At 36.6% G+C, this 14,474-nt stretch overlaps 1 protein-coding gene across 4 annotated transcripts; it reads left to right on the top strand.

Annotated features, from left to right (window-relative positions):
• The first annotated feature begins 1,576 nt into the window (after window positions 1-1,576).
• LOC121382705 (transmembrane protein 250-like) lies at window positions 1,577-11,071 on the top strand. 4 transcript variants are annotated; one of them, XM_041512246.1, is made up of 2 exons: window positions 1,577-1,694; window positions 8,856-11,071. In XM_041512246.1, exon 2 carries the CDS (start codon window positions 9,046-9,048, stop codon window positions 9,508-9,510), a length of 465 nt encoding a protein of 154 aa, XP_041368180.1. In that variant the 5' UTR covers window positions 1,577-1,694; window positions 8,856-9,045; the 3' UTR covers window positions 9,511-11,071. The 4 variants fall into 4 exon arrangements, with proteins under 4 accessions (XP_041368180.1, XP_041368184.1, XP_041368182.1 ...); XM_041512250.1 differs by having other exon boundaries at window positions 1,610-1,694; window positions 8,885-11,071; XM_041512248.1 differs by having other exon boundaries at window positions 1,666-1,783.
• Window positions 11,072-14,474: the final 3,403 nt, after the last annotated feature.

Here is a 14,474-nt window from a genome sequence, read left to right as displayed (position 1 = left end):
GTCGTCGTACACCACGGTCACGGTTGCCCGTGACCCGGTGTACACGACGCGATACTCTAACAACGCTACGTAGGCTAAGTTTCTATCGGTCCCCCCAGGTGCAGCGAGCACAAAGGCACGTCCTGTCGTATCGCGAATAAAACTCGGAATGATTTGGGTAGTGACCTTACACCTACACATTGAGTCGTTATATACTCTCTCTGGATAGAAGCTGGTACCTTGATGCGAATACCTACTGACCTTAAGTCCGATGGAATAACCACTGCACCAGCAAAGTCAGTTTTACCTTCCACGGACAAGGCAGGGGACTCTTTGACATTCCCTTAACTAATGAAGGATCAAACATGTCCACCATGGACCTGACCGTTTAACCATTGTGGCTAAACTACGTCATAGCCACGTACACACTATTCCCCCTCACCCACTTGTACGGCAACATATACACACATATATATTCACCAAATCAGTGGATTTCCCTCCCATCTGAACCATATGCGTACGTACGTATTTATTCAACAAGATATTGCAATGGGATTGGTCAACAGGCTTTGGCTATATTAAGAACTATTCCTTCATTTTACAAGCGGGTATTAGTACATTATATAAACATATGCCATTATCGATAGACCTACATAATATAGGTTAAGCCATCGGACTACAGACTGGCAGGTACAGGGTTCGCAGCCCGGTACCGGCTCCAACCCAGAGCGAGTTCTTAAGGGCTCCATGGGTAGGTGTAAGGCCACTACACCCTCTTCTCTCTCACTAACCACTAACCAACTAATAACTAACTCACTGTCCTGAACGGACAGCCCAGATAGCTGAGGTGTGTGTCCAGGACAGCGTGCTTGAACTTTAATTGGATATAAGCACAAAATAAGTTGAAATGAATGAATGAATGCATAATATAGAAAGAGGAGAGAAACAGACGGAATGAAGAAGTGCAGAAGAAGATATAGTGAGTGTAGGAAACTGCAGAACGTGTGCATTGATTGGACCGATCTCGGTGGTGTCGTGGTTAAGACATCGGACATAAGGCTGGTAGGTACAGGATTCACAGCCCGGTACCGGCTCCCACCCAGAGCGAGTTTTAACCACTCAATGGGTAGGTGTAAGACCACTACACACTCTTCTCTGTCAATAACCACTAACCACTAACCCACTGTCCTGAACCCATAAAAAATTTATTGTGCGTGTACCCTTATTTTATATAACTTCTCATCATTCCATTGTGCCTAAAAAAATTTTTTTTGCAGTTGTGTGTTAGCCGTTTGCTTTTCTCCCAGAAAATTATATGATAAATGTAGCATTATTCGTATTTATAACATTGTGTTACGATTCGAGTCCGTACTTTTTTCGTTTCTTCAGTGACAATCGCATGGTTAGTTCCAGTTAGACTGCGACGACCAATTTGTGATAATTTTCATATTTACGACACTTTATTGTTAACAAAGAATATTTCGATTTATTTATATTGCATATAGTTTATACAATTAAATTTTTTATTTGGGTAATTTATTTCTGCTGCATGAGATTCTATATGGTAGAATGATTAAATATTGACATTTATAAAACGATTACGACAAACTAAAGTGGGTATTAAAGTGACAAAACCAGTGGTAGTTCGACAGAGAAATCATGTTTCTTTGAAGAGGAGTGTGTGTCTTTCATGATGACATGACATTGTTTTAAAAGTAAGAAAACAAGTACACAGCATACTTTATACAGGTCAACATAACTTGATGGTATCGCAATAGGTGTTGCACCTACAATAAATCTACAGGTAGGGGCAGTTAGTCAATGCATGCAAATCGATCATCATGCCAAATGCAGCAATCCAACATCATAACATGATTATGATGATAAGCTCTAACCTGAGTACTCTGACTGTAAGAGAGCGGAAGGACTTTCCTTTGGCACTGTCACTAACCCTAACACTAACTGTTTATGATAAGTATTTATAATGTTCTTTATACATGACGGTGCCAAAGATTTGAAAGAAAAGTCCTACCAAGAGAGCTAAGGTCGACAACAGTCACTTTTCGTGCCCCTTGTTTTGGCTTTGAAGACAATAAATATAGTGACATAAGTTTGACCCGTACCCACTTTCAATGGTTAGAGTCAGTTTTAAGGTTAGGCTGCTAGGGTTAGTCTTAAGAGACTTTGATATAGAGGGGTACAGGTCAAACTCTTTCCTTCCAGCATTCTTAAAATGGAAACATCAATAATTCATTTACCCAGTTTATGGTTATTGTAAGGAGATGCATTGGAATACAGACATCATTCTAATTCAAAATTAGCAATATTATTACAATGATTCGGCACATCAAAATAAAAACTGGTCTACTAACCTTGACCCCATTCAAATTTCTACAACAAGTAGACAACGCTGTAAACAGGTCGGTATATATATTTTTTTTTATATAATTGGGCCATTTCACGGTAATGTTTTGTGACGGATGTGACATTTTGACACCATAAAACTACATTTCTACAAAAACTTGTGTGTAGTTTTCTCTACATTTTGTGTTAATAGAAACCATATGCATGATGTTTATTTCACCCAAGAATTTTTTTTTTTGTACTAGTATTTTTGGAATAAATTACATATTAATGAGTGTGACGGACGTGACATCATTTGGACACAAGATATTTTTGTTCCAAGTTCAACCAAGAAACTCTGCTCTCCTATTTCTTCTATTTTAAATCCCAAGTATCATTTTGTTAGGTCACCAGGTTGTTTTACAATGACATACAAATAAAATAAGGGGGCATACTTTTAGTACGTACGCATTTTGGGGGGTGGGGGGGTTGAAAATTTAAGAGCCATTTTGCGTATGCTTGCTTACGGCGGGGGGGGGGGGGGGTGTTATTAGGGTAAAATTAAAATATATATATATATAGTTAATTTGAATAACACTATACATTTTCTCATTGATCTAGGCAGTCCTATTGTTTATCAATATTTTGTTGTCATGTGCCCCAAAAAGTTGTACCTACTGGTACTAAGTTCCGACTTTTAGGTTTATAGTTCCGAGTTAGTTCCAGTTTTATAGTTTTGTGATTAAATCATTAAACATGATTTGAATTTTTTTGTAATTAAAACAGAGCAGACGTTCCGGTTTATAATACATTTAGAAACATTTTATTCATCGTCAAGCGTTGTTTAATACATTTGTACACTGAGCAGTATTCATTAATTATAGTATACCATGATGACATCGACGGTGGCATTGTCTACATTTACTGGTACTGACTGACGATCTTTTGCGTATGTATGCAAGGGGGGGGTATGGGCACTGGCATACGCATGTATACGGGGGGATGAGGGGGTGCAGAAAATCGGAAAATTGTGTGTACGTACTAAATGGATGACCCCTAAACAGACAGTTGATATAATTTAATAATCAATAATTAATCAAGAAAGGTACTGTGACGGACGTGACATTTTGTCAATCAACCAAGTTACTTCATAAAATTATAGAAATAATGATACAAAACACAGTAATGATATCTGATTGAACTATTTAATGTAAACAAAATCATAGCTATACATGTATATAATATACTGGTAGAATAAAGGCAACAGCTGACTGAAATGTATTATGGTGAATTAATTTTTTGAAAATGTTGTACAATAAAGTAAAATTAAAATGAAAACATACATGTACATGTGTATCTCATATTTCCTCTAGAAAATCCAAGCACATTAAAATAAAAAATCCTAAGCCAATGAAATATCATGTTTATGAGACGGAGTTCAAACTGGTAAACAAACCCATGTAAGCCCAGAAATCAGTGCATACATGCATATATTTTATACACTATACAGAGCAAGTGACTCTAATGAAAGAAAACCTCAAATTTGTGGCAGAATCCTATTAAGGGTGTCCAGGTGAGCATACATGTAACTATTTAACAAGATTTGCAGTTAATGGGAAAACAATATGTTCACACATTCTACTTTGGCTCATAGTGTAAAAATTAATGAGTACAGCCACATTAAAGGGATTAACTGGCTACTATGACTAGCTCTGCTGGTACATGTGTACAGGTGGTTAATCCACTTAAATCTTGTTAACAACATGTGCTTCAGATAGTATCTTAGCATGGATCACTTACTTTTGTAATGAATAATGTGAAGAACACCATTTAATCAATCAAAATGTTGGGAAATTTATATTCGTGTGTCACGTCTGTCACAAAAAAGTCACGTCCGTCACAAAATGTAATTTCAAATTTCATCAATTTCACATAAGATTTTTCAAAATCAAATTCTTCATCTTTTTAAATGCACAAAGAAAAAGGAAAATATATGAGTTTATATTTTTAACTTTGTTACTTTAAAAAAAACCCCAACTTTTGTATCAAAAACGTGACGGACGTGACATTTCAAATTAAATATAAAATTCAAATCACTAATTAAATAATTTATTGCTAAAAATTGTATGCACATCTCACAAGGGTATGGAGGTTTCTATGAATATGGTAAAGAATGTCACGTCCGTCACAATTTTTACTTTTTTTTGCCCCAAAAATGCCTACAAAGTCTCCCTGATGTAGTTTATATGTCCAAATTTTGCATATTCAGGACCCTTATGGTGTTTATGTTCAAATGATATAAAGTTTTGAATAAAATTTAATGATTTATATTTTCATAGTAGTGGACCAAATACCATGAAATGCCCCAATTCTAGACCAAATATTAACTTGTTGAAGTTTAAAAAGATGGAAAGAAATAAAAAGTACCCGTTGTCAAATATATCATAGAAAAATTACCTTTGGATATGTTTTATTTATTGTGTACGAAGCCAAAACAAGGGTCTGAAAAGTGACTGTCATCGACCTTAGACAGACGTTTGGAAGGTTATACACCCTCATTACAGTCAGAGACGAAGCTATGTAATTTTCTTTCAGTCGCTGTCCACTAAAGAATAGTCAAAGATTCCCGCTCTAACTCCACAACAATCCTATGTTTGACGTCAAATACATTTACCCGACAGCACCCACTGTATATCAAAGGCTGTGGTACGTGCTATCCTGTTTGTGGGATGGTGCATATAAAAGATCCCTTGCTACTATAATGGAAAAATGTAGCAGGTTTCCTCTCTAACACTATGATAAAATTACCAAATGTTTAACATCCAACAGCCGATGATTAATGAATCAATGTGCTCTAGTGGTGTTTTTTAACAAAACAAATTTTTGTTGTTGTGATTGTTGGGCACTTGTCGTATGAGACGACCCCTGGAAGACATGGTCACTGAGTGGGCGATCATGTGACGGTACGTCACGATATAGGTCAGTGACCTTAGAATTCTGCTGTCCAAAGTTGAATCTGGGTGCTGTCGGGTTTCTTTCTGTAGTGTGTGTATTAGTGATTAATATCTGGAATTTTTTTTAAATCAAGGAACTCAAAAATGACCTATGTAAATGTATTTGATGTCAAACATAGGATTGTAGTGGTATTTAATGCAATATAGAATTAAAATAATTTTCTTTAATAACAGCATAATTTATGTTACAAAATCTGCCACCAAGACCATATGATCCCCATAAACTCTGAAGTCAGTGGGGCAGGATCATATTGTGATAACATGCAATGTCTGCCTATCACACTGTAAGAAATGATTGACATTGATAATTTTTCGAGTTGGTCTCAGGTGATAAGCCAGTGCACTACGACTGGTATATCAAAGGCTGTGGTATGTACTATCCTGTCTATAGTATGGGCATATAATAAAAATAATGGTCCAGTGGTTTGTTTTGTTTGTTTAACGACACCACTAGAGCACTTTGATTTATTAATCATCGGCTATTGAATGTCAAACATTTGGTACTTCTGACTTAGATAGGAAACCCACTACACTTTTCGATTAGTAGCAAGGGATCATTTATATGCACCAACCCACAGACAGGATAGCACATCTCTAATGATATAAAGGGAAGATAACTCTGTTTGAAAGATGGTAATAAACACATCATGGATGTTTCATCTGGCTCATGATTAAATCCACAAGTACAAAAATGTTACATCTAATACATGTAGCTGATGCACAGCATGACAAGTATTTTGAAAAGGTTGTGAATTCCACTAGCCCACCAAAATAAAGCACTAGCCCAAATTTCTGATCTGTTGTAAAAAGTTTCATGTAATTTTGTCAAGTTTGATTCTTTGTCATTGTTTCTCTATGTATACACACATACACACACACACACACACAACACACACACACACGCGCACAGAGTTTACAGAAAATTACACACAAGTCCAGTTTAAACCTACCTCAGTTACTGGCATCTTTTGACGCCTATACAGTACAAGAATGTGTGACACACAATAATGCTTTGCCTTCTGTTCTGTTCTGCTAGTTGTCACCAGGAACAAAACAGTGATGTCAGACCGACACTAAAAGAATACTGTATATTGGCAAGATCTGTCTCGTTAATTGAGAGACAAAGTATGATGGTCAAACTACCCAAGCCACTATGAAATAGCCCAATCACTGAGCTGTGATCATGAGTGTATTTTGTTTTCCCAAATGCCAACATCCTTATCCACCAGTAACCAGCCAGTGCACCACGACTGCTTCATCCAAGGCCGTGGTATGTGCTATCCTGTCTATGGAATAGTGCATATAAAAGGTCCTTTTCTGCTATTCGAAAAGAGTAGTCCATTAAGTGGCGACAGCAGGTTTTCTCCCTCAATATCTGTGTGGTCCTTCACCATATGTCTGATGCCATATAACCGAACATAAAATGTGTTGAGTGCGTCATTAAAGGTAGGGTCTACTCAAGAGCCTTATGTGTTGGAAAGATGCATACCTGGACCACCAACACATACTGACACTTTAGCAAATGAAAAACGCGTAATTTTAGAGTTAATAAAAAAAACATGATTATTCCTGCTAACTGGGGGCGGCCATTTTGTTTTGTTTTTGTAATGTCCGGTGGGATAGCTTGGGGCGAAGTGACGTCAGCTCCTGACCATTTCCTGTATGTACAATGTAAACAAAAGCAGTAATTTTCGACAAGGCGCTTCTCTTTGATCAAGTTGCATTAACGGAACAAAATGGGGTTATAGTATTTATCTCTGTTAAATAATCCAAAGAAAAAATGTACACTATTAGGCCTATTGATATGCTATGTTGGAGCAAAGCGACAACCCACGATACCCAAGTGATAATTTTCTTTTCTTTGGGACTACGTAATTGGTCAGTTCTGTGGTTTTAGATGGAAAAGTCTACTTAATGATAATCAACAGTTTTACAGAACTATTTACAGTAATAAACCATGTCCATTACCATTTTAGGGGTGACAGGTAATATTCCAAAGCTAAATTGAGTTGAATATTATTACACACTAATTGCTTTGCTGATTTTGTGAGATGATCAGCGTTAGGATAAAATTTATCAAACAAGCTTCAATGCAGGAAACATTACCATAAACAAGTGAAGGAGAATGTTTTTAATTTATTGTTTATAATTATTTTTGTTTTTAAAAGCAACTAGCCCATCAGGCTACTGGAATTACATTTGTCACTAGCCCGGTATTAAAAAGTTCTAGTGGATTTATTGAACACTGGCTGATGATTAATAAATCAATCTACTCTGGTGGTGTTGTTAAACAAAACAAATTATTATACTTATCTACTGTATATATTAAACACCAAATAACTAGTTTAAGCAAGGTGTTAATTGTATTAAACAAACATTCCTTTCAATTCTTTATTATTGACCTTAAATCTTTGTCTAGTGATTACTGATGAACAGCACAGTTCTTGGCCATATGGAAAAAACAAGTGTCATCCTTGCTGTTCAGATTAGCATACATATATGTATCACTGTTAAAATACAGATATACATACCAGTACATACATGGACATGTACCTGTATGAATGTAACAGCTGCATTCCTACAAGACAGCTAGTGTTAGTTAGATGTGCTATAAATACATATGTGTTGCAGGTTGCACTCTCTTTTTTACCCTTTGAACCTACTTACTAGTATTATTAGATAACAAAGTTAACATACATTTACATACTACTATGATGATGATGTATGTATCATTATGTATACTACTTGACTAGGGAACTAATATTTTTGTTTGGAAAAACGTATACATGAATGTCAAGTAAAGCAAATGCATTTATTGTGTTTGATTAATGACATTGTCACATTGTAGTTATGCCTTTCTGTGGTGATGTATGGGACATTCAGACTGCATAGTTTCTTAAAGTGATCATACCAACTGGCTTTGAGTGGATTTACAACTGGTAGTTGTAAACTATATCTGTAGATGCTAGGCTATCATAGAACTTGGGAAAAGTGTAATTTTTACTTTACAGTTATTATACTCCAGTGCTCAAACTTAAGAATTTGATACAGTAATTTTGAAAGCTTTTTGTCATTGGCAAAATGCTGACTTACATCTACATGTATGGACATTTAAGACTGTCTACAGCAACTTTAAGTACATTTAACTGCATTAATTTTTATCCAGTGTCATCAACTATAACTACATATGTATATATGTGTAGTTTAAAATATATTGAAGTTACGTTAAACAGATATTTTTCTTTCTTTTATTCCTTTATAATTCAAATATATAAATTGTCTAATGTTGTAAAATGCTAGGATTGGTTTAAGTAGTATCAAGTGACATACAAAATCGACATGCATGAACATCAGTTGATGGGGAAAAAACGAAACATAGAATGCCCTATGTGTGTAAAGTAGTTCTGTGGTTAAAATTTCCATGAACATAAAAAATTACCTCTTTCAATTTTTAAATGCACACATTGGTGACATTTACATACAAATACATGTGTTTTTATTTTCCCATTTCTGTTTCAGATAAATCTTGCCCTTTTATTTCTTTTGAGATTTGGAAAACGTGATCACTTCGAACAGATCAGCACAGCTACCACCAAGCAGACAATAAACTTGTACCACCATCATCCACTAAACCAGCACCACCAGTGTCTGATGGAACCATTGGTGGTACACAGTCGGAGTGGACTACCCCATCACCTTACTGCAGACAATGGAAGACACCACTGCATCATCACCTGAAAAACGAGTCTGTTGTAACGGTCCCATGTTTCCCTTACCGAGGAAAATTCGCTCAATCCAGGGGCCGCACTGCACCTGCCTGATGACATCAGAGACGTACCTGAAACGGTTCTCACACCGGGGCAACACGGGTTTGGGTGAGAACCACTTCCACAAGTCAATCATCTACATCCAGTTCCGCTTCTCGATGTACCTCATGTCGGGCCTCGTGTCCATGTTCTGTCTGGCCGTGCTAGGCATCATGTTCCTGCTCGGATACGGGTTCACGTACCTCTGTCTGCGCTTCCAGTACAAAGTGACGCTGTTCCTCATCCTCCTACAGAGACAGCCCTTTGAGCTGAAGGTTTTCAACGACTTAATCATCTTCCTGTTGCACATCTGCTTGATTCTGATTGGAGGGTTTGGATATATATCTGTTCTTTTCATTGAGCTGTGATTTACAGTCTGATCTCTGAAAATGTGTCTGCGACTCGCTTAAAGGCATACTGTCACGGATTTAAGGACCTTAATTTCTCTAAAAATGGATAATAAATAAAAATTACAGTAATTGTTGGAAACCAAATCTAGCTATTGCATCACCGTAACTGAACCATGATGGAGTGAAATCCAAGTCAACCCTCTCAGCAATTTTAGTATTTGAATTATGGACCATTGCCATAATTCAATTATTTTTACAAAATATTAATAAATGGAGTATGGTGGTTATGAAAATGGTTGAATAGAGTACATTCAGGAACAAATCAAATTATTTTTGTTCAGGTAATACTTTGTTAGACCATTAAATAGGTCAGTGGTCTGTGACGATATGCCTTTAAGTTGAATTTTTTTTATTTTGTTTTAAAGAAATATAATACAGTCATCTTGTCTCCAGTATCTCTTTATGTTTCTTTCAGCCATTGTCTTCTTCAGAATATTGGAGCAGTAATATCTCTACCACATTTACAACATATATTTTACAAATAAAAAAACCTATTTTTGGTGTTTTTTGTATCTTGATGTGGCAACATAAGAATACAAAATACATGTATCTTGTTATATATATATATAGATTGTATAATTTGCATAATGTTTAAAGGGCAGTACACGTATGTGTTACAAGTATTCTTTTAATACCTACGAGTATAGGGCATTTTTTTTATTCACTTCAAAACAGTGGTGTTGTGTTGTGTTGTGTTGTGTGTACTGTTTATATTTTTAGTCTTAATAACAGTGTCAAAAATTACCTGATTATAAAACTGCCATTTTTAAAAACATTATTACTGTTAAAATAACATCACCCTTTTAATATTATGTTCATTTACCTATCATTTATTAGAGTTTTGCTAGGTCTAGACTGCCAACTGTTACGACAAAGTTGACCAACTCGACAGTTGTGTAAATTTCTCAATTCCAGACTTTACGATGGGTGTTGCCAGATTAACAACTAATGGGTTATACGATGAGAATCAAGATACATAAGAGTGCTAAGACCAGCAAATGGACAGTCGTAAAAGTTGTGAGAGCAGAATGTTGGCCAACTTTGTGCTGGCAGTTCATAGTCTGAGCCTAGCATTTGACAAGTGATGAGCTGCATTCCACTATAGTAAAATGTTGGCAAAAACCTACATTTACTGAGTCGTTTTTCACCAACAAATAAATTTTGTAAGCATATATTTCTGATCTTGTCAGGTCATGGTAGTGTCATGAAACAAAACCAACTTCTTTTTTGTTGTCATAATTCATATATACTTTTCTATTGTATATTTTTCCTCAAATGTTTGGTAACTAGAACACATTTGTGTGAATATATTTTCCTTTTAAAATTCTTTATAATATGGAAATGTTCTACCTGTATTTCCAAGCTTTGCCTAATACCTTTTTTTCTGTTTTAATTATACATTTTTGTACTCTTCTAAACTTCACAAGCAAGTGATATCCAGTACATCTATAAACATGTACAGTTTGTATATAAATTTGTAAAATATCTACATGCTGTCAATAATAAATTTAAACTCACTTAAAATTGTTTGGATATTTTCTGTTCATAATTAGTATCCGATATATTATGGTTACAAGATTACCTCTTTATGTGTAGAAATGTTGTTTGTTGGGTTTATTTCCCCCACCTATCTCATGTAGCCAACAATCATGCTGCTCTGTGACTGGGTGCATGCTTGGTAAGTTATAATCACTAAAAGAACCTATTAGGTAATTTCCCATTCCAACCAGCCAGGAGTGGGATGTACATGTATTTCAGTGGTAGAGTGCTTGTCCAAGGTGATGGATTGTAGAATTAATCTTCACCTACCCCCTCCAATCACACCTCTTTCCCCCACCTCTTATATTTGCCTGCCTGACTATAATGCTATTCCAGGGCTCGGACTTAACGTCACCAGCAGCATTTAGAAAGAAAGAAATGTTTTATTTAATGACGCACTCAACACATTTTATTTAAGGTTATATGGCGTCGGACATATGGTTAAGGACCACACAGATTTTGAGAGGAAACCTGCTGTTGCCACTACATGGGCTACTCTTCCAATTAGCAGCAAGGGATCTTTTATTTGCACTTCCCACAGGCAGGATAGCACAAACCATGGCCTTTGTTGAACCAGTTATGGATCACTGGTCGGTGCAAGTGGTTTACACCTACCCATTGAGCCTTGCGGAGCACTCACTCAGGGTTTGGAGTCGGTATCTGGATTAAAAGTCCCATGCCTCGGCTGGGATCCGAACCCAGTACCTACCAGCCTGTAGACCGATGACCTACCACGACGTCACCGAGGCCGGTCCCAGCGGCATTTAGCGTCGTTGAAATATATATTGCCGTAGGTCGGGAGCATCACAAACGGCACACAAGTGCCATCGGTAAAGCTCCTCCAGAGCTAGAATTTTTATAAAATCCACTAGCCACGGGATCAGTAATTAAAATGTTTTACTAGCCATGATTAAAAATTCATTATCCCTACTTTTATCTTAAGTAAATACAATTTTACTAATTAATAGTAATAATCAGATATGTCACCTAAAGAGGGAGATGGAGCTTAAACACGCTAACATTGGGGGGTTGGGGTGGGGGGGGGGGGGGGAGGATATTCATATTTACAAAATAAACAACTGCAACATTTAACCAAAACAAATTCACTAGCCATCGCGCATTGCAACAGTAGTTATTTACTAGCCCAACATTGAATATCATTAGCCATGGGAGTGGGGCTACCATAATATTGAAGCCCTGTCGTCAATGATAGCAAAATGTTTACACCTGGTATACATTAGCTGCCAGTATATAACATTAGTATATTTAAAATATGTCTACATATACTAAAATAACCTTTCAGTCTTATTTATTTGTTGCAGAATTTTTTTTTTTTTTCAAATGCCATTGGGAACGTTTTAAACATTGGTGGAAATAAGCAGAATGTTTCACTAGTCCAACGGACAAATGCACTAGAAATTTACTTGTCCGCCAACATTTTCACATGTCCAAATAAATGGATCGTTTTATTCAAATACAAGGATGATGTTTTTGATTGCTTAAAATGAAACTGCATTTTCACTTGTCCACAGGACCAGCACCAAGGTACATTTCGCTTGTCCGAATAGGTTTTTACTTGTCAGGACAAACGGACAAGTGCTTATTTCGAAGGCTTTTAGATTGCCGTCGGTTTGCTGTTTCACTCATGGCAATTTTCTTTTTAAATTGCCGTGGGAGACAAATGCTTAAGTTCAAGCCCTGTATTCACAGACAGTGTGGGTGTCTCCTCCTACCCCCAAGTATAAAATTCTGGCTATATCAGTGTCTCTCACCGGCCTCTGTGATATAACTTGCGGTTAAGCCAACATACATAAGGCTGGTAGGTACTGGGTTCACAGCCTTATGCTGCCTCCCACCCAGAGCAAGCATTAACGACTCAATGGGCAAGACCACTAAACCGATATGTCTCTTATTAACCACTAATCCTCTATCCTGGACAGACAGCCCAGATAGCTGAGGTATGTGTCCAGGACAACGTGCTTGAACCTAAATTGGATATAAGCACGAAAATAAGTATAAATGAATGGAATAACGTGTCCCTCCAACCAGTTCACCACTGGTTTATCAAACGCCAAGGTATGTACTGCCCTGTCTGGAACAGTTCATGTGAAAGATTCTTTGCTGCTTGTCAGTAAGGTAAACCTGTGTGGTGGCAGAAGGTGTTTTCTTTCTCACTCCAGACCAAGTATCACAATAACCATATGTTAGATACTACCGGTAGATAGCTGTAGATTAAAATGCGCTCAAGATTTGAACAATCTTTCTTGTCCCTTCCAACCAAAGCTGTTGTAAAAATATGCCGAGATGTTGAAGAAACTGTCTTGTCCTGTCGATTAATTTCTGACCAATGACATATGACTTATTTGTCAAAGGTCATGGTATGTGCTGTCATGTCTGTATAAATATTTGATAAAATGGTTTCATGGATACCATTCATTAAGCAAATTATATTCCTTTTTTCCCCCAGTAAACGGTTAATTATGTGTATTCACTAGCTGGCCCGTAACGAGTAACTGATGTGATTTTTCTGCACGTCTATTTGGCCTATTTGTAACTACAATGCCAATTACAGTTCATGAGTCTAACCTTTTGTAACCAACCCCTGCCCATCCAATTGAAAAAAAACCCCACTCTTCCCGCCAAGAGATTTTCAAATACTAAAGTACTATTATATGGAAGTATTATCGGTGTGGGTATAGATGTAGACCCATGGGTATTGAGTGGGGCGGGGAAAATGTATGTTTTTTGTCCTCTATATAAATAAAAATAAAAATGAGGCTTGTGCTGGAGATTGTGACCCTGACTTCCGATATCATTCCTAGGATACAGGCCTGGGGCCCCGTTTTACAAAGCCATCTTAGCGCTAAAGATCAGTGCATAGCTACCTTATGCACTTAAAGTGATCTTGACTATAGTGCTAAAATCGCATCGTAAAAGGGGGCCCTGCAGAGCGATTTCTGGGTGTTTTATAAAGGCCATATTAAAATGAATTACGGAAAAAGGCGTAAACACACGCTAGGGATTATACTAAATTAGAAATTATACTGGTGGAAAAAGAATAAGAGAACACACAACTAGTAACAACGAATATTGACTGCAACCACAACTTGATTAATATCGAAATTTATCTACATATAATTACTATGTGCTCCTCACATTGTTTTTGAATAGTAGGCTATATAAAGCTATATTTTGACTAATTGCAATTTCTATCATTGTTATTAATAGACCACAATACGTGTCACAACTCAGTATACAGTTCACGTATTTATAAATAAAGTGATTTGATTTGATTTGAAAACCTTCCATCCCACATTTTATAATATGCATCACTATTCTAGTAGGGAATTCAATCTGGTCTCAGATACCACGAATTCCTTTAT

Source organism: Gigantopelta aegis, chromosome 10, assembly GCF_016097555.1.
Source record: "Gigantopelta aegis isolate Gae_Host chromosome 10, Gae_host_genome, whole genome shotgun sequence".
NCBI lineage: Eukaryota > Metazoa > Mollusca > Gastropoda > Neomphalida > Peltospiridae > Gigantopelta > Gigantopelta aegis.
This window is presented reverse-complemented; position numbering and strand designations above follow the sequence as displayed.